General features: G+C 39.9%; 5 protein-coding genes across 7 annotated transcripts; 3 read left to right on the top strand and 2 right to left on the bottom strand.

Moving 5' to 3' along the window:
* The first annotated feature begins 1210 nt into the window (after window positions 1-1210).
* On the top strand, window positions 1211-1731 carry LOC6647835 (metallothionein-3). Its single transcript, XM_002070521.4, has 2 exons — window positions 1211-1346; window positions 1415-1731. The coding sequence occupies exons 1-2, from the start codon at window positions 1322-1324 to the stop codon at window positions 1570-1572; spliced, it is 183 nt and encodes a 60-aa protein (XP_002070557.1). The 5' UTR covers window positions 1211-1321; the 3' UTR covers window positions 1573-1731.
* On the bottom strand, window positions 1627-10840 carry LOC6647836 (atlastin). Of its 3 annotated transcripts, none has more exons than XM_047013512.1 (5): window positions 10788-10840; window positions 4306-4664; window positions 3025-4238; window positions 2898-2964; window positions 1627-2834 (listed from the first exon to the last, which is right to left on the bottom strand). In XM_047013512.1, the coding sequence occupies exons 2-5, from the start codon at window positions 4504-4506 to the stop codon at window positions 2688-2690; spliced, it is 1629 nt and encodes a 542-aa protein (XP_046869468.1). In that variant the 5' UTR covers window positions 4507-4664; window positions 10788-10840; the 3' UTR covers window positions 1627-2687. The 3 variants fall into 3 exon arrangements, with proteins under 3 accessions (XP_046869468.1, XP_046869469.1, XP_023034579.1); XM_047013513.1 differs by lacking the exon at window positions 10788-10840 and adding an exon at window positions 10765-10782; XM_023178811.2 differs by lacking the exon at window positions 10788-10840 and adding an exon at window positions 5448-5466.
* LOC6647837 (putative tyrosine-protein kinase Wsck) lies at window positions 6201-9127 on the top strand. The gene is made up of 2 exons (XM_002070523.4): window positions 6201-7630; window positions 7692-9127. The coding sequence occupies exons 1-2, from the start codon at window positions 6539-6541 to the stop codon at window positions 8976-8978; spliced, it is 2379 nt and encodes a 792-aa protein (XP_002070559.3). The 5' UTR covers window positions 6201-6538; the 3' UTR covers window positions 8979-9127.
* An 839-nt stretch (window positions 10841-11679) lies between the features above and the next one.
* Window positions 11680-13663, top strand: LOC6647838 (4-coumarate--CoA ligase 1). Its single transcript, XM_023178340.2, has 4 exons — window positions 11680-11786; window positions 11858-12249; window positions 12481-12603; window positions 12671-13663. Exons 1-4 carry the CDS (start codon window positions 11712-11714, stop codon window positions 13632-13634), a joined length of 1554 nt encoding a protein of 517 aa, XP_023034108.1. The 5' UTR covers window positions 11680-11711; the 3' UTR covers window positions 13635-13663.
* A 2-nt stretch (window positions 13664-13665) lies between these two features.
* Window positions 13666-15645, bottom strand: LOC6647839 (alkaline phosphatase). Its single transcript, XM_002070525.4, has 2 exons — window positions 15482-15645; window positions 13666-15411 (listed from the first exon to the last, which is right to left on the bottom strand). Exons 1-2 carry the CDS (start codon window positions 15549-15551, stop codon window positions 13835-13837), a joined length of 1647 nt encoding a protein of 548 aa, XP_002070561.2. The 5' UTR covers window positions 15552-15645; the 3' UTR covers window positions 13666-13834.
* Window positions 15646-17086: the final 1441 nt, after the last annotated feature.

The following is a 17086-nucleotide window of genomic DNA, read 5'->3' as shown; positions in this document are numbered from 1 at the left end:
TATATAAGCAAGACAACTTACAAAAACACTTATGGCTTACGAGACGCTAATATCTATACATCCATGTTGTAGTAGATCCTTTAAGTATCTTGTTAAGAACATTTGCTTACTTCACTACCTATACTATACTATAGCAAACCCTAAAGACTTCCCGCTCCTGAACGATAAGATCCCAAAAACAAACACTATTTAAAATACCCCCACCAAAATGGCACTATTACCGATACGTTAGAATTGAACAGATATTATTATTATATATATATTTATAATATAACGAAAATTTTTAAATATTTGATGTGTAACACTTATCTATGTAAATTGCTGAACGACGAAAACACACACAAAAAAAAAAAACGAAAAAAAGGACACGAACAACAAAAGTGACGGAATTTTATTAGTTCATGTCCATATTGTGGATGAATATGTAATTTAGAACTTAAGAGTGTAGAGAAGAGGAGTGAGATGCATATATAGAGCTCTGTCCCTAGGTGCACCACAAATGTGGACAAACACAGGTTATTGAAATCAAATAATAACCGCATAATAATTATATGGGGGTTGGGATGGATCGTATGTATTTGTTAGTCTTAAGCCACACGTACACACACAGCAAGCGATCGAAATCTTTCATATTTAATGTTGAACCTAGCAACACAAAACTTCAACAAGAAACCGTGAAAAAGTAATAAATTTAAATTAAATGTAATTGCATGATCTTTATAAACTACTGGGAAATTTCTTGTAAAAGAAGTTTTAATAGAATTTATATTTGTATGTACACCCATCAAAAAAACTACAGGTCATCTTTAAGACAGGGTATTGGAAAAAATGACAAACTTTATGAAACGATTTATGAATACCTTAAAATCTCAGCTCTACTCAGAACTATCGGGATGTCTTTTATGTAGGCTAAAGTCCTTAATGGAAGAAGTAATTTTTGTTCTCGTCCTGGCGTCTGATTATCTTTGAAAGGCTAAACTTGAAAAAATATAAATTTGTATACGTATATGTATATATATATTAATCAGCAGACATATAAAGTAAAGAAAATAATATTTGGGCCATGAAATAATTTAGCAGCTACGCCTATGTCCAAAATTTAGGTCCTTCTCTAGGTTCAATTTCATGTCGATATCCTTTCATCCTTTATGTGTAAATAAAATAGCGCATGCGTGTAAATGCTCTAAAACAAATGTCAAATTTCCTACTCTTTAAATGTCAGATCTCTCTATATTTATACACATTTATAGATATATCTGCTCATTCTATCTATTCATTACGTGTCCATTTGGCGTACGGTGCGTGTAAGTTGTGAAAAAAAATGCCTTGCGTTGGTTGTGAAAAAGGTTAGTGGTTATAGGTAAAGCAGAATTTAGGAATATTTTTAGTGACTTCGATTGAAATTCATTCTCAGATTGTAAATGCACCACAGAGAAATGCTGCGAGGGCTGCAAGTGCCGGGAGCCTGGCAAATGCGGTTGCAATGCCTCGAAACCTTCATCCGGATCGGGTGGATGTTGCAATAAGGGAGCTACTGATGGCACCAAATGCTGTGGCAGCGATAAAAAGTAAAAGACTGGACCGCACCCAAATGATGACAACAAGACAAGGAAAAACGCATTTGACTGTATGGCCATAACTTCTAATGAGCTATTAATGATACACATTTATTGTTCAAACAAAACCAAATAGATTATTTACTTCTTACTAAAAATGACCTATTACCCAGCATTGCGACGCATTGTGTTCATTTCGAAATGGGTGGCAATGTTTTGATTTAATTTTAAAGAATTCATTTTAATATAATTAACAAAAACGATAGTTTGCAAAATGAGGCGCTTCACATACAAGCCAACAACACAGTTCTTAACAGAATTTTTCATTTCTTTTTCTTATTTTTTTAGGGTACAAAAATTTGTAATCTTTCTACAGCCAAACATAAGAAAAAAGGGCAAGACAAATATAGTTGGGGATAAAATAAAAAAATTAAACAAATTTTAAATTCGTTAGCGATTTTCTTTATATTACAGCGTTAAATTTCAGGCTTGCTTCATAAAGGAGACGTATAAAAAAAGAACAATTTAAAATCTGATTTCATTATCAATTTTCTTCAACAAATACGACCCACTTACTAGGGATGCACTTACTCTTATCAGATATAAATGTATATAGTAGACCAACTACAGATCAATATTAATGCAATTAATATATATGTATATAAAAAACAATTTCCTTTAAGGGTAATTAATAGCTAAATTTTTTGTGGTGTTTTTTTTTTTTTGTTTTTAAATGTTAGGTGCTGTTTTGACGATCTATACAACTTAAAGAGAAGACACACGCCCATTGGAAGTGATTTGGACCGCACCAAATTAATTTTTTTAATTACGCTTCGATTTACGTTTCTTGCGACTGCTAGTGTTCGAATTAGAACTGAAGGTGGTAGAGGTGGGGGGCACGGACGAAGATACAGAGCTGGAGACGGTTAATTTGTGCCAAATGTTTTGGAAAAAATTGTCTCCACTATTGCTGCTATTGCAGGTTGTAAGATTCTTAACTCTTGCCGATTTATATGCCACATTGTTGTTGTTATTATTATTATTGTTGTTGTTACTATTGCTGCTGTTAGATGTTGCTGTTGTTGCTGATGGTGGTGGTAGCGGCGCCAATTGCGCTGCACTGGCGTATTCTCATGAGCGTTTCACCTTGCCGTTGGAAGCATTGACCGAAGATTGAGAACGATAGCCCCGACCACCGCCAGTAGCAGCCTCGGCTGCATGTGTGGCCGCATGTTGTATTCCTTTCTCCATACAGCCCTGGTAAATAGGTCGCATAAACTAGAAAGAAGATTCAAAGTTTTTAAAGTGACAAAAATTTGAATTTTCAATGTCGTTACATACATTCTCCCACAGAAGCGTGGCAAAGTCATCCAGCTTGCCACCAAAGTCGCTCAACTCACCGCTGTATCTGTAAAATAAAAGCAGCCAATTCAATAAATGTTTATACGAACATTCGATTAACTCTTACCTAATGTAAGACCACAGGGCAAGGGTCAGTAGGGCCACGCCCATAACCAGATTGCAGAAATTGGCAAATGTATACAGTCCAACCAGGCTAAAGATCCCGCTGACAATGTACATAATGACGGCACAGGCAAAGTAAACAGCCGGCGTGCGTGCCGCCTTGAAGATGTTCTTGCTTTCATTGTGCGCTCTGTAATTGACAAAGACCTCCTCCAGGTCCTCGTCCAGTTGTTGACGAAACTTTTCAGTAAACTCCTCACCGCCCATTTTTCGTTTAGCGGCAAATTGAAACATTGCCTTGTCCTTGACTCGCAAATGCTCCGTCTCTAGGTGGGCGGTGCTTAAGTACGGTCGCGTGCCGCCGCATACCTCTTCCATGAGTTGATTATACAGATCCTTGGCGGCAGCAACAGCGGTTAAATGATTGGCCTCAGCGGTAGCTACCAGCATGCTCTTGGGCTCCGGCAGCTCGTTTCCCTTGTAGATATTCATATATGACTGAAAGTATTGGATGAGATCGCGTGCCCGAACACGTTGGCCGCTAATCTCCTTGTAGACGAGATTATCTGGCGCCAAAAGCATGGGTACAAGCGTGCGAAGACTGTTTTTAAACTCGGGCGTGATGTCCTTTAACTGTCCATCGAACTGTGGATTTGTGGCCACATTGAGGCCGGGATGCGGCATTAGAAAGCAGGCTACCTCTGTGAAACACGATGAGATGTGTCGTCGCAGCGACTGCAGTTCAGGATGTTGCTTATCGGAAACCTCCAGGCGACGCTTTAGTATTTTATCGCCGCCCATGGCACCATATTCCGCCTCGTACGGGAAACTCCAGTCGCGGACAAGAAACTGTAGACGCTGGAATGGTTTCTTGCCGGTATCGGCCAGCGCCAGGCGGCCGTACTCGGTAAACAGCTGGAGATGTTGCAGGTCGTCCTCCTGTATGTTTTGTGAGAGATTGTATATCTGTACGGATGAGAGCATAGTGCTGAGAGCAAAAACTGTGGCGCAATCTCGGACTGTACTCTGGCTGTCGAAAGCGCCCTGTGTGTCGAGTAAAATGATGGCAATTTTGTCACCGTTTGGAAAATCATGCAGGAATATATCAGACCACATGAGAATACCGGTAGTATCACGTTCCGAGCCACCGCGCCACGAGAAGCCTGCTAAAGGTTCCGTTTCATCACCCAGCCAATCAGTCACATCTTTTCGTACATACTATAAAAAGATTGTTAAATAATTAGATTTGAAATTTGCATTTTTATTCTGTATATGTGTGCTTTACCTTTGAGTACATGTAACGAAGAAAGAAGTCCAAGAGAAAACTCTTGCCTTTACGGAATGCTCCCGCCACAGAAACGACACAAACGAATCGATCCTTAACCTCCTCCCTCATGAGCACCTCACTCAATGCATCCTCGTTAAGCACAAATGTGTGCTCGTCGGATGCATTGATCACCTGCACAGCCGAGCCGCCCATTGCCATGTGTTTTGTTTGCCTCTTGTGCACTCTCCCTCGTTCACTTTCTCTCTCTCTCTGTGATTCCACTACTCTTGGAGTATTTTGGGTATTCTGATGTATTTATGTGCGTCTCAAGTTCAAAATTCTCCCTGTTTCGTGGTATGGAAATGTCCTTGTTTTATCTGCAAAAAAAAAAAAAAGAAAATTTTAAAAATCATGCTAGAAAATTACAAGTCTTTAATTTTAGAAACAATAGTTGCTTTGTTATAGCTTATATTCTAAAGAATTTCAACGATATCCGAATTGTGGTAGTACCCAATAATTGCGCAAGTTTTGTTGCCCCTCCATACCCGTCTCTCCACACACAAATGTTTCAATAAGTTCATTTAAATTTGGCACAGTCACAATACAGACATAAGCAGAGGCCTGCAATTATGAGAGGTGGCCAAAAATAAATTCAAATATGCGCTACTTTAGCATCAGTTCCGTCTGGGACCGATGTAAATGGAGGATGAATATGTATGTAAATTTTCTGTATTGACAATTTAATCAGTTTTATAGCAAACGAAGTGATAATTTCTGATTATGTTTTATATATATTACTAAAAGATCAAGAGCTCTAAAATTTTATTATGTGGAAAGGGAGACATGAGAAAAAAAATCTATTTTGTTGTACCTTTGAGCCCGGTTTAAATGTTTATTTACACAGTTTACGTGTGTGTAAATGTATTTCACTTAAAATACGTGATATACTCTATAAGTAAAATATTTTCGTATGTATGAGAGTTTTGATTTCACTAAGTTGAATTGAATTTATATGACGATACGCTGCTCTATGATGACGTCGACAACTTTTCGGTTGACCAAAGTCTTCTACGCAACAACAGTTGATCATTGACAGGTAACTCTCTTATTGGAGACGTATGCATATAGGTAAAACAAAAACCAAATGCCGATTTATATACCTTTGTTTGTCTATACTTTTATATTAGCACGTAACACATGCATATACACACAAACACCATGGATTTATGCCAGACACGCGTTTGTCACCCAAAATAAAAATTATGTTTGTTGGTTTTAATTGAATTGAATTAGAAAAGCAAGAGAATCAGCGGGCAGCAGCAGCAGCGACCAGCGCGACTGTCAACCAAATTAAACTGCAGAACACGCAACAAGTCAAATCACCGAACAGCGGTGAAAGAGAGAGAATATTTGCTGAAGAGACAGCGAGAGAGAGAGTGTGAGCTCTGTGCCGACACAGGTGATGAATGAGAGAAAGCAGCAGCTGCTGCCAGGTGAAGATACATATAAGCACGAATTTCAATACCCTGTTGCGATCAACTTAATCTACATAAATACAGATTAAATTGTTAATCTGTTGCTGAATTAGCTAAAAAATTTAAACTTCATTTAGTCTATGTTTTAGGCGACTCAATTTCAACTAAAAGGAATTTTATCTATTTTATTACTTGACTATTGGCGGGTTTTGTTTAAATATTTTTAGTTGTAGTGGCAACGCCATAAGCGCCGCTAAGCTGGTCAAACAGGTGTGCGACAAAGACCGGTGTATATATACATATAAGCCGTACTCAATAAGATCACAACAATCACCTAGGGTTATCTCTGTTGCTCCAACTTGCTGGCTCCCAAAACATATAGATGTAAACAACAGCACAAAAGGTTCTCATAACGCTGCCGCAGTCGGAGTCGGCAGAGCGATTAGTCAACTGGAAATGGTTGCCGAGAGCAACAGCAAGAACAACAAAAACAGCGAACAAATTCGAATTGAGCAGCAGCAAGTCTGACTGAGTTCTGAGCCAACCAACATTAAAAAAAAAAGAAAATGTTGAATCGCGGCAAAGCAAGAGAAAATAAACGAAACAGAAACGTTTAATTTGTTTAAATTAAGCAGTAGCCCATCCATACGAAAAAACAACAAAAAAAATTAAAGAAGGAACCCTAAACTAGAGTGTTTAATTAGCTTAAATACAGCCAAAGCAGAAGCAGCAGCGGCAGCAGCTGCACCCCAGCGTTTAGCAGCCATCAGTGAGCAATGGAACTTCGACTGGGACACCGCCCATGCTGGTGCATGTGGTTTTGCCTGCTGCTGGCCAGCACCATGTGCCCTGGCATGGCCCTCAATGTGGAGGAGGAGGAGCCAGTTTACTTTTATGTCGGTTGCTATACGGCACGCACAGATCTTTTAAAGGAATCGGTTTATGCCAAGACACCGCAAACCTGCATCGAGATATGTGAGCATCAGGGCAATCGATATGCCGTACTGGCTGCCGAGAAATGCTTTTGTGCCAATCAATTGGAGGCGGAAGAGCGGCAGGACGAACAATTGTGCAATACTCGATGTCTGGCCAATAAGGCTCAATATTGTGGAGGCATTGGCGTCCATTCGTATTATTCCACCACTCTGTTGAGGCAACCAGCTCCACATCATTTGCGTGTGGCGAACAGTAGTGAGAACAGTCTGACTCTGGCTTGGGATGCATATGATCAGCAGAAATTGCTTCTGGCCGGTGGTGCTGAGGCCATGGCGGGTTTGCCTGCCCAGAGAATTGCTAATTTTCTCATACAATCTCAAATGCTGCATACGTATTCTGCATTGCCAGCGTTTCCGCAACCAGAGTTTCTAGTCCAGAGCACGGAAACGCAATTTGAGATTACGGATTTACATCCGGCCACACAATATAACATAAGCGTGAGAGCCATGTGTGCCGATCAGCGTGGCATCCAGAGTGAGTGTGGTCAAGCCACATTGATGGCGACAACTAAGGTGGGTGTGCCCAGTCCACCTCCTTCCCAACCAAAAATACTCTCACGTTCTGAGCATACGATAACTATAGAGCTGGCACCCATACGAAATGACAATGGACCGGTGAGCAAGTTACTCGTCATAGTCGAGTATGTGAACGATGCACTGCAGCAGCCTTTTGATGAGCATTTGTTGAACAACTGGCAGCAGGCTCAACTGGATGGAGTACCCTATTATATAGCAGCACAATTGGACTACGATCGTCCGGAAGATAATCGCACACGTCATTTTGTCGTTGGCGATGATAAGCGCTACGGTCCCTATCGCAATGCCCCGCTGGAACAGCAGGAGTCGGCGCATGTTCACATTGGTTTGGGAGTGGTAAGTTTCAGCCAATTGATTTTAAATCAGCAACTTTTAAAGATTCATCTACTTTTACCAGGTAAGCACCCTTGACGGTGAGACAAAGACTTTGTATTCTCGCAGTTCCCACAATCAGCATTCGAGTTCACTGGATGATTTCAGTTATGCCACCTTTGAGAAGGGACAATCTTCGGTTGTAGCTCTTGCTGTTACCTGTGTCGTCTTTGGCAGTTGCCTGCTCCTCAGCCTAATTACGTATTTCTATTTGCGTTATAAAACGTGTCGCACTCGAGGATTACGAGGTCGTAATGGCCACGAGATGACTCTACAGACGCCCATTATTGAACGCGAAAATAATGGTTACCTGGTGGAGGATGAACCAGTCTCAGTGGAGAACTTTAAGCAACAGCTGGAGCAATTGGTTGATGGTTTCGAACGTTTGCCACGTAACTCCTTGCGCCTGAATGTCAACGATGTGATCGGCGATGGACGTTACGGTGAGGTCATCACGGGCCACCTACTTGCCAGTGCCGGACAAACATCAAAAGATTGTGCTTTGCATGTTCTTTCATTGGATGACCTGAATGGTCCTACACAGGCTCAACTCTTGCGAGAGATGCGCCAACTGGCATCCTTACGTAGGCAAGAGCAAATCTTGGATTTCTATGGCATCACAGCTAGTCCAGATTGGTTTTATATGGTCTTCGAGTTGCAGCAAATCAGCCTGAAGAGACGTCTCATCGAGAGCCGTCAACCAAGTCCGAGCATGCGTTTGACCATTCTGTCTGAGCAGTTGGTTTTACAATGGATCTATGAGCTGGCTAGCGCTATGTCTTATTTGGCCAGTTGCCAGGTGGTACATCGCCAGCTCTGCTCGCACAGTGTCTACGTCACTTCCGAGTCCCGTCTGAAGTTGAGTGTCTTTGGACCGTTGCATTTCATTAATAGCAATCGCCAGCAACTAGATCAGAGCCGATGGCTGGCACCAGAAGTTTTGCGTAATAGTCATCATCATTCTAGCAAGTCTGATGTCTGGGCTCTAGCTTGTGTGGCTTGGGAATGTTGTGCTCTCGGTGGCACACCATATGCCAACGTGGTGGCTAATGGCCAACAATTGCTGGAAGCACTACGAGCGGGAGTTCGTCCCGCTCAACCGGCCTATGTCTATGGCGATCTCTATCAGCTGCTCCTTAACTGTTGGCAACTGGAGCCGAGTGAGCGAATAAGCTTTGAAGATGTGGCATTTGGAGTACGTCAATTGATGACTTCACCGCGACATGCTCTTGCCTTCGATCGACCCATGAATGCTTTAGACACGCTGCCATTGTATCTGCCCATGTTGGAGATAGCTCCTCCCACAGGATAAGATAGAGAGGATTTCCTAACCAAACTGACAGAGACCAATCAAGCAACAATTAGTTTTAAGCTTAATAGTTAGAAAAAAGAAATTATATTGACCATACAAATGAATATCTTTTCAATTTGTTCACTATTTCAAATAAATGTTGTATGTTGATAATATATACAAATAATTAGAGTAAAACAATTTTCGTACTTTCTGTTCCAAAAAATTCAAGAAAAATTTAAATATTTATATACATGTTTAGAACGTAAACATTAACTACAGATTTGACGGAGAATTGAATACTAAAACCATTTAATAGGTAGGCCAAAAACTAGACTTGAAACATGTGGGAAAAAAGTATTTTGAAGTTCAACTTTTCTTCTTTAAGACAGTTTTACAGAAATTTTTTCAAAAGTTTCCTTTTTACTTTACTTTCTAAATAAGACAAAGCTGAAAGTCCTGCTCTTTCTATTGACTTCTTAATTTCATTCTCGATTTTGTATAACCTTTCAACTTGCCTAATATACCCAAAAAATAATAAAAATTCATCTCACACCAAAACTTGTAAAATGGCTGCGCGCTTGAAACAATTGATTTGAAGTCTAGAGAAGAAAAAACAAGGACCGAGAGAGAAAGTTCGAAAAGAGACGGAGCAACCATGGTGAGCATGCAAAATGTTTGCTAAATTGTGTAATAAAATTTTATAATAAATATTAATCAATTCAATTGCATGAAAAAAAACTGCACACGGCTGCACAAGATGAAGTCAGCAACAATAACAACAACAGTGTCTTGTTTTTGTTTTTGAGAGCATTAAAACAACAACAACAACAACATAAGAGCGCGAACAATGGAAAGAGAGCGAAACTTTGATCGCAGAACGAGCAACAATTAATAATAGAAAATACATTCATACATGGTTATACATACATTATTGCATATGTATGTATGTGCAAAAATTAGCGATTAATCAGTTTAAAGGTCATATTGCCCCCCTACCAATAGGTAGCTGGTGAAACTGTGCAGATTTGTTTAAAAAACAAACATGATAAAATGATGATTCCTTTGACAAGCGAGTAAGAGAGTGAGAGGGAGGATCGGAATTAATAGCTATTAGTCACAGAGATGTGCAAGAGATGCCAACTAGCCGCACATTTTGGTCAGTTGGTTAATGGCCAATTGCTTATTGGTATTGGGCTTATCTCCTCTCCCTACGTGGGCCTGTTAAACAGCTGATAAGACAAGCCGCACAACTAAATTTCTTAAATTGTCTTGTCGACGTGGTTTTACTTCTATGTTTTTGTTTTATAACAATGAAAATGCTTTAATTTGATCAATGAAGCGAAGCAATAAGTGACTTTTGAACGCGTTTTTTTGCGTTTACCTTGCACAAGTCAAGGTGAATGACGTTACCAAATACAGAGACCGCGACCCATAAAATACGAATACAAATACATAGAAAATAATTATTAATAAATCAAGCTACGGGCCCTGAAATCATGCTATACATATATGTTTGTTTCAATAAGCAGGAGTCTTGTGGCCCTGAAGGGCAGGATAGGATGACCGAAACTTTATTAAAATTTTATAGACAATTTGTTTTTGTTATTATTACATACACACACACACACAAACATGCGCACTCATATACAAATAAGAATTCCTGGAGTGGAGCACCAAAACTGGTTGTTGCACATACACACACTCTGGCACATACACAAACACCTACAAACATGTTCCTTAACTGCGCAAATTTCATGACTTCAGTCGAAATACAATGACCATGCCGATTTAATTTATTACTCACTTTTATAAACAAATTCCACTTACTTTTGCGTTTCGCCGTTTACAAATTAGAGGTGGCAAAACTAACGTGGATTGCCTATCGACAAGTACTCTTCTCTAGGGCTGCAAAACAAAAGTTGAAGTTCTAAGGGGAGTCAAAGTGCTAAGGGCAGTCGAAGTGCTAATACCAATAGACGTGCAATACTATCGAGCTATCGTCATTTGACAAAACCATCGATATTATCGATACATCGATACATTTAAAGTGTTGTCGTCACTAAAAATTTACCCGCTTCAAAGTAAAAATTTTAAATAAACTTAATTTAAGAAAATTACATTTCATTTATAGTTTTTTATTAAACTTTCCGATCTTCAAGTTTATTAAAATATTTATTTAATAATTATTAATACATTGAGTATGTTATAAAATACAAAATCTAGCTAAAATAAGAGTACCAGCTACAGAGGCATTGGACTCTTTCTTCACAATAATAAAATACACTTATACTTTATGGCGGTTGCAATCAACGGCGGCTAGAATAGTGCATACTTTTTGAGTTCTTCTTATCACGCCATCATACGATAGGTCAAAGTTTAAACAAACTCGTTTTGTTTCAACTATTGTTGCATATTTCATCATAAGTCCCCGAGTCTAACGATCAAAGTTTTGTAGTAGCTTTTAAGCTTTAATAATGTTTAAATACAAACAAAACAATAACACATAAAAAATGCGAATCATTGTTGATGTTAAAAGCAGTTTAAAAGGCAGATAAGAGACAAAACAATGCCGTGCAAGAGTATTTAAGTAATGCATCAATTTTGAAGAGAACTTATAGTAATTTCACTGTTGAAGGTGAATACACCGATTTGTATTAAGCACATTCTTATATACCAACAAAAATGGATTCATTCACAAAATCAAGTTACAATAATTCAAAGAAAATATGGAGTGGCTTAGAGAAAACGCCAATGTACCATGAGAATTGTTCAGTTGGCAAAATAATCCACAATGCCCTAAAGAACCATTCCGAAAATGTTTGCCAAGTAAGAATTTGGAATTTCTGCGCATGGGCCTATTTATATATAATAATTCCTTTTCTTGTACATCTTATTAGATAAATGCAGTTGATGGAAAAATCACAACTAATCGGGAAATGCTAAATTGGTCGGTTCGTATTGCCCAACATCTGAAGAAACGGAATTTCGGCACCGATGATGTGATTGGTATTGTTTCTAGGAGCAGTACTTATCAAAGTGCAGTGGCCGTTGGTTGCTTATTTAACGCCACTCCTTTTCATTCCGTAAACCCGACATTTAATGAGGACACTATAAGACATATTTTGTCTATAACAAAACCAAAGATCATATTTTTTGATGGCATTGACATTGAGAAGATAAAAAACGCCAGCATGTCCTGGCATCCCGAATTGATAACATTAAGCGGAAAAGTGAATGGTGCACATGTAGAAGATCTGCTAGATCCAACCAACACGGAATTCTTTTTTGAGTAAGTACAAACTACGGATTGTCCTATAAATTGTTCTTAATTTTTTTGAATTTTGTTGCTTTAAATCTAATTATAAATTAAAAGTAAAGAAAAGAAAATTAACTAGAAATGTTTGAATGGTTAATTTTGTAGATTTATTTAACAGATAAGTATTATTTATGAAACGGCCAAGAATTAATTATTTGAAAGATTTCTAATAAATTCTAATATGTATATAATTTACATTTTTAGACCACAATCATTGACATTGGGTGAGAGTCAAACCATGGCCATTCTGTGCTCTTCGGGAACTTCGGGTCTACCTAAGGCGGTCTGCATGGCAAATTACTTTCTAATGCATTTGTTTGCTATGCCGTAAGTATAGTAAAAGTTGAATGCAAACGGAGTATAACTTATTGATTGATATTCTTCTCTCAATTAGAGTTTATACCAGCGATATGGTTATATTCTCATTTTCTGGCCTGGATTGGTTTTCGGGACTGCAGCAAATGCTTCTTAGCACTGCCGTTGGATGCACTCGCATCATAACTGATCAATCTAGTACTAGTGAATATTTGTTGGAGCTAATTGGGAAATACAATATCAACATGATTGCCCTGGGACCCAGTTATGTCTCGGAGCTCGTTGCTTGCCCGCTAGCTACTCCTGAACGCTTCTCTACCGTGCGAGTACTCTTTATTTCAGGTGGATGGATAGCGACGGATACCCTACAGAAAATGCAGGAGCTGGCGAAATTGGCATTTGTGATTTTTGGTTACGGTTCCACCGAGATTGGGGCGATATCTGGGGGTTATTTGAATTATGGAAATTCTGTTGGCCAACTTTTGCCCGGTCGTCGTGGACGCATTGTATCCGAGGAAGGTGAAAATCTTGGACATAATGAAGTGGGTGAAATCTACATACAGAGTGGTAACTCCAAATGGGGCGGTTACTATGGCAATTCGTTGGAAACACAGAAGACATACGATGATTTGGAATGGTTTCATACCGGGGACATTGGCTACTTTGATGATCACAATAATCTGCATATAGTGGATCGCAAAAAGGATATTTGCAAATGCAAGGGTTTTCAATATTGGCCAAATCAGATTGAAGCTGTTGTGGCCCAAATGCCCAATATCAAGGAAGTTTGTGTGGTGGGTATCTATGATGAGCTTTTGGGTGATGCACCCGCAGCAATGATTGTTAAGAAGGAAGGCCATTCGTTGGACGAGGAACAAGTTAAAAAGCAAGTGGGGAAATTGATTGATGCGGACTATATGCATCTATATGGAGGAGTTTATTTTGTCGATGAAATACCTAAAAATTTTAATGGAAAGGTGCTGCGTCGAGAAGTCAAGGAACAGATAAAAAAGTTGAAGAAAATGATTCCAGTTGTTAATTAGAGTATAAAATAAATAATTCGGTATTAGTAGCTTTTGTTTTTGATTTGGAAATGTTCTAAATACTTGTGTATTTTAAAAAGTCCGCCAGTTTATATAGCTAATTAACCTACTTTGTGTACTAATACATACAACATAATTACTGTTTGTCATTAATTGTTCTAATGTTGTAACCCCTAGAGTATTCCCCCTTAAATATAAACTCATTTCGGTCGCCGCGTCACTCCACTGTCTAAGCACATATTCCGCTTATCGCTGAGACACGAGGCATAGCCCATTGCATGTGGAATGAAATGCTGCTCGTAGACGCCCGTAAACAGCTGAGAATACGGTCCACTGGCAAAGACGGCCACATCGTCGCCACCATGAGTCTCCGACTCCAGGGGCACTGTGCTGGGAAACATAAAGTCCTTGTTCTTCATGTTAATCGAGCGTAGATTCTTTCGTTTTACGGCTCCTCCCTCACGCAAATAGTTGCTGGCATAGCCGGGACCATTGGCATAGCTGAGCGTAGCATAGGGCAGATCATCGTCTGCCAATTGGCCATTGTTGATGCCAAAGATATCGTTCTTGCGACTAGAGTAGCCAGCCAGAGACATGGTATGGGAATGATCAGCCGTAACGACAATTAAAGTGTCCTCTGTGCTGCTGTGCGTACGGGCCCATTTCACTGACTTGTCGAATTCAGCCGTCTCGTCGATAGCTCGCAGGGCCAAAGTATCATGATGGCCATGATCAATGCGTCCGCCCTCAACAAAGAGAAAATAACCACGGCCAGCACTCTGACGTTCCAGTATATTCATTGCCATTTGGACCATTTCCTCCAAGGTGGGTTGCTCGGCATCTGCCTCCAACGAATCGAGATGGTAGGGCATATGGTAGGGGGCGAATAAGCCCAATACTCGGCTGGTCCGATTTGATAGCTTTAGCAGTTCACTTCTCGTCTGCACAAAGTGTGCACTGTTGGTATGCTGACGTTGCCATTCCTCGATGAGATTTCTTCCATCCGCACGCTTGCCGGGTGCTCCACTCCGATCTCGTGTTATTTGGGGCAAAAAATTCTCCCGTCCTCCACCCATTATCACATTTAGCTTTTGTCCCACTTGCCCGTGAATCAGCTGATAGGCTATATCAGGACAGATGGTCGGATCACCATTATCGCTTATAATTTCTGCATCGTTCTCCCAATTCCGATGGGCTATATGGGCATAAACCCCGGCCGGTGATGCATGTGTCACTGAGGTGGTAGTCACAAAGCCCGTGGCCATTCCCTGCTGCTGAGCCCACGCTGCTATTGAGGCCACATGATGCGAGCGATCAGCTTGGGCCTGGCAATCTTTATTGTGAACAGCCGCACTGACTCCTACAGTTCCGTAGTTAGCCTTAATGCCGCCGAGATAGGCAGTGGCAGTGCACGCTGAGTCCGCCACCTGCATATTTGCACAATAGGTCTTACTTAGACCCACATAGGGGAATTGCTCGAACGAGAATTGCTTCTCCTCGCCTCCCAAATACACACGCCCGGCTGTTATAGTCGGTATAGACATGCCGTCGCCCAAAAAGAGCATCACATTCTTGGCCATTTGGGTATTTACACGCATTTTGCTCTCAAGCTGCTGTTCCAGCGTTTGATGGGCCATTGTCTCCCAATACTCGGCATAGTTCTCCTCGGTTTTGTAGGCATCAAAGTTGATCAGAGGCATGGCACGTTTATGGCGTGAACCATCGGTCAGGGAGAATACTGGATGCATTGCACGCTCAGCATCTCGAGTGGGCCAAACTGCAAAAATATAACAAATTTGCATAAGTACAGTTACACCATTTACCTAATTTTTACTCCTTGAACTTACCATTCCCGTTGACAACAACAACCAGAGCCAGCAGACCAACTAATATCAGGTATGACAGCATCATCATCATCAATCCGTGCTCCGTGCTTGTCCGACAACTATTCTGTCTGTACGCAATCGGTCACGTTTCAAGAGCCACTGATAGACAACTCGCACGAGACCTGCGCTATTTATAGGGTTCTGGGACTCAATTTATGAATTTTATAACAGGTCGCCGCCATCGCAAGTCACCATGACTGATAAAGAGGGAAGAATCTCAATGCGGCGTCTTGCCTGTTATTGCTCGTGTGTTTCCAAACAGTGAAACCTCATTCCGCAATAAACACTTTTATGAGAAATTGTAACATCCTTTTATTTCTGAATTTCGTTAAAAACTATAATATTTGTAAGCCACGCTTCCATTATTCTTAAAATTGTTAGCAGATTTATCTGAATTTTAGTTTTATTTGGTAAAGCTATGAATATTAAAAATATTAGAATACAATTTTTATTTCTTGGAATAGTCTTTCTTTCTGCGAATATTCAAAAGTATAGAATGGAATTTTAGCCTTTGCAATAGGCTTTTGATTTTTTATTTGACAATCGATTGAAAACTAACTCATATAGAAATGATTTTATTGAATCTCACTGCCGAGTTTTCACTGTATACCTCTGGGACGTCTGTGTGTGTTTGTATTTGTGTTTTCAAAAACTGTTTTTCTGTTTTTTCCAAAGTACAAATGTTATCATCATTAACGCTCTACCCGTCCCCGTCCCCGACCCATTCGTCTTCGCCTACGTCTCTGTCCCCTTCCACCTTTTCAACAAATCGTCTGCCTGCGCATCCGCTTGCCTGTTTTTAGTACAGCACGAGAATTGTTCACGTGATATTGATATTTTATTGTCTATATACAAACGTTGAAACATAAATATGCTGTACATGCATCTGTACATACTTAGATTTCGAGTAGTTGTAGACTTCCACTTAAATCATAAACGTTAATTATACCAGACAGTGTTCGATTTTCAAATGTCCCGCGTAAACAAACATTTTGTGAGAATGGCAACTTTATGTAATCGACAGCTGGCAGTGCCCTTACCTACATACATATATATGTACATATTGTAAGAGCGTGTAAGTGATGCCATGGCGCAGGCGTCGGCATCAAAACAAAAGGTAAGGAGCCAAAAATATTGGCGCTCAATAAGTCCCCCCAACATACTCACACACACACACACACACGCGTTCTCTCTCTCTCGTGGTCTCTTTGGAGCTTATTTTGTCTCTTTTTAACGCATGTGAAATGCCTTAGCAAAGTAAAGACAGCAGCATCTCTTCTGCTCTCAACAACAACATCATCATCATCTTCTTCGTGGACATCTCGCTGGTAGTAGGGAGCATCTCGGCATCTCTGTGTCGTTCGTTTTTCAGAGAGCTTCTGGCCAGCCAGCGAGCATTTGGCCAAAATAGTTGTTGGTTCGCATGCAAAACGTTTAAATCGCCTAAGCTAAAGAACATTTTTATACCAACGACGCGTTTTTAATTTTTTCTACACTACCAAAAAAAAAACAAAATACAACAAAATAAAAAGAAACGAAAAACCGTAATACAAAAAAATAAAAATA

Source organism: Drosophila willistoni, chromosome 3R (assembly GCF_018902025.1).
Source record: "Drosophila willistoni isolate 14030-0811.24 chromosome 3R, UCI_dwil_1.1, whole genome shotgun sequence".
Classification (NCBI taxonomy): Eukaryota; Metazoa; Arthropoda; class Insecta; order Diptera; family Drosophilidae; genus Drosophila; species Drosophila willistoni.
The sequence above is the reverse complement of the archived record's forward strand: the minus strand, read 5'-3'. Positions and strand labels throughout refer to the sequence as shown.

Bases quoted from the DNA above. Each gene is read 5' to 3' on its own strand.
- LOC6647837 (XM_002070523.4), top strand. From the start codon at position 6,539: ATGGAACTTCGACTGGGACACCGCCCATGCTGGTGCATGTGGTTTTGC. The intron at 7,631-7,691 runs GTAAGTTTCAGC...TACTTTTACCAG, and splicing joins TTCACATTGGTTTGGGAGTG to GTAAGCACCCTTGACGGTGA.
- LOC6647835 (XM_002070521.4), top strand. From the start codon at position 1,322: ATGCCTTGCGTTGGTTGTGAAAAAG. The intron at 1,347-1,414 runs GTTAGTGGTTAT...ATTCATTCTCAG, and splicing joins TTGCGTTGGTTGTGAAAAAG to ATTGTAAATGCACCACAGAG.
- LOC6647839 (XM_002070525.4), bottom strand. From the start codon at position 15,551: ATGATGATGATGCTGTCATACCTGATATTAGTTGGTCTGCTGGCTCTG. The intron at 15,412-15,481 runs GTAAGTTCAAGG...ATATTTTTGCAG, and splicing joins TGTTGTTGTCAACGGGAATG to TTTGGCCCACTCGAGATGCT.
- LOC6647838 (XM_023178340.2), top strand. From the start codon at position 11,712: ATGTACCATGAGAATTGTTCAGTTGGCAAAATAATCCACAATGCCCTA. The intron at 11,787-11,857 runs GTAAGAATTTGG...ACATCTTATTAG, and splicing joins ATTCCGAAAATGTTTGCCAA to ATAAATGCAGTTGATGGAAA. The intron at 12,250-12,480 runs GTAAGTACAAAC...TTACATTTTTAG, and splicing joins AACACGGAATTCTTTTTTGA to ACCACAATCATTGACATTGG.
- LOC6647836 (XM_047013512.1), bottom strand. From the start codon at position 4,506: ATGGCAATGGGCGGCTCGGCTGTGCAGGTGATCAATGCATCCGACGAG. The intron at 4,239-4,305 runs GTAAAGCACACA...ATCTTTTTATAG, and splicing joins TTCGTTACATGTACTCAAAG to TATGTACGAAAAGATGTGAC. The intron at 2,835-2,897 runs GTATGTAACGAC...TCTTCTTTCTAG, and splicing joins CCACGCTTCTGTGGGAGAAT to TTTATGCGACCTATTTACCA.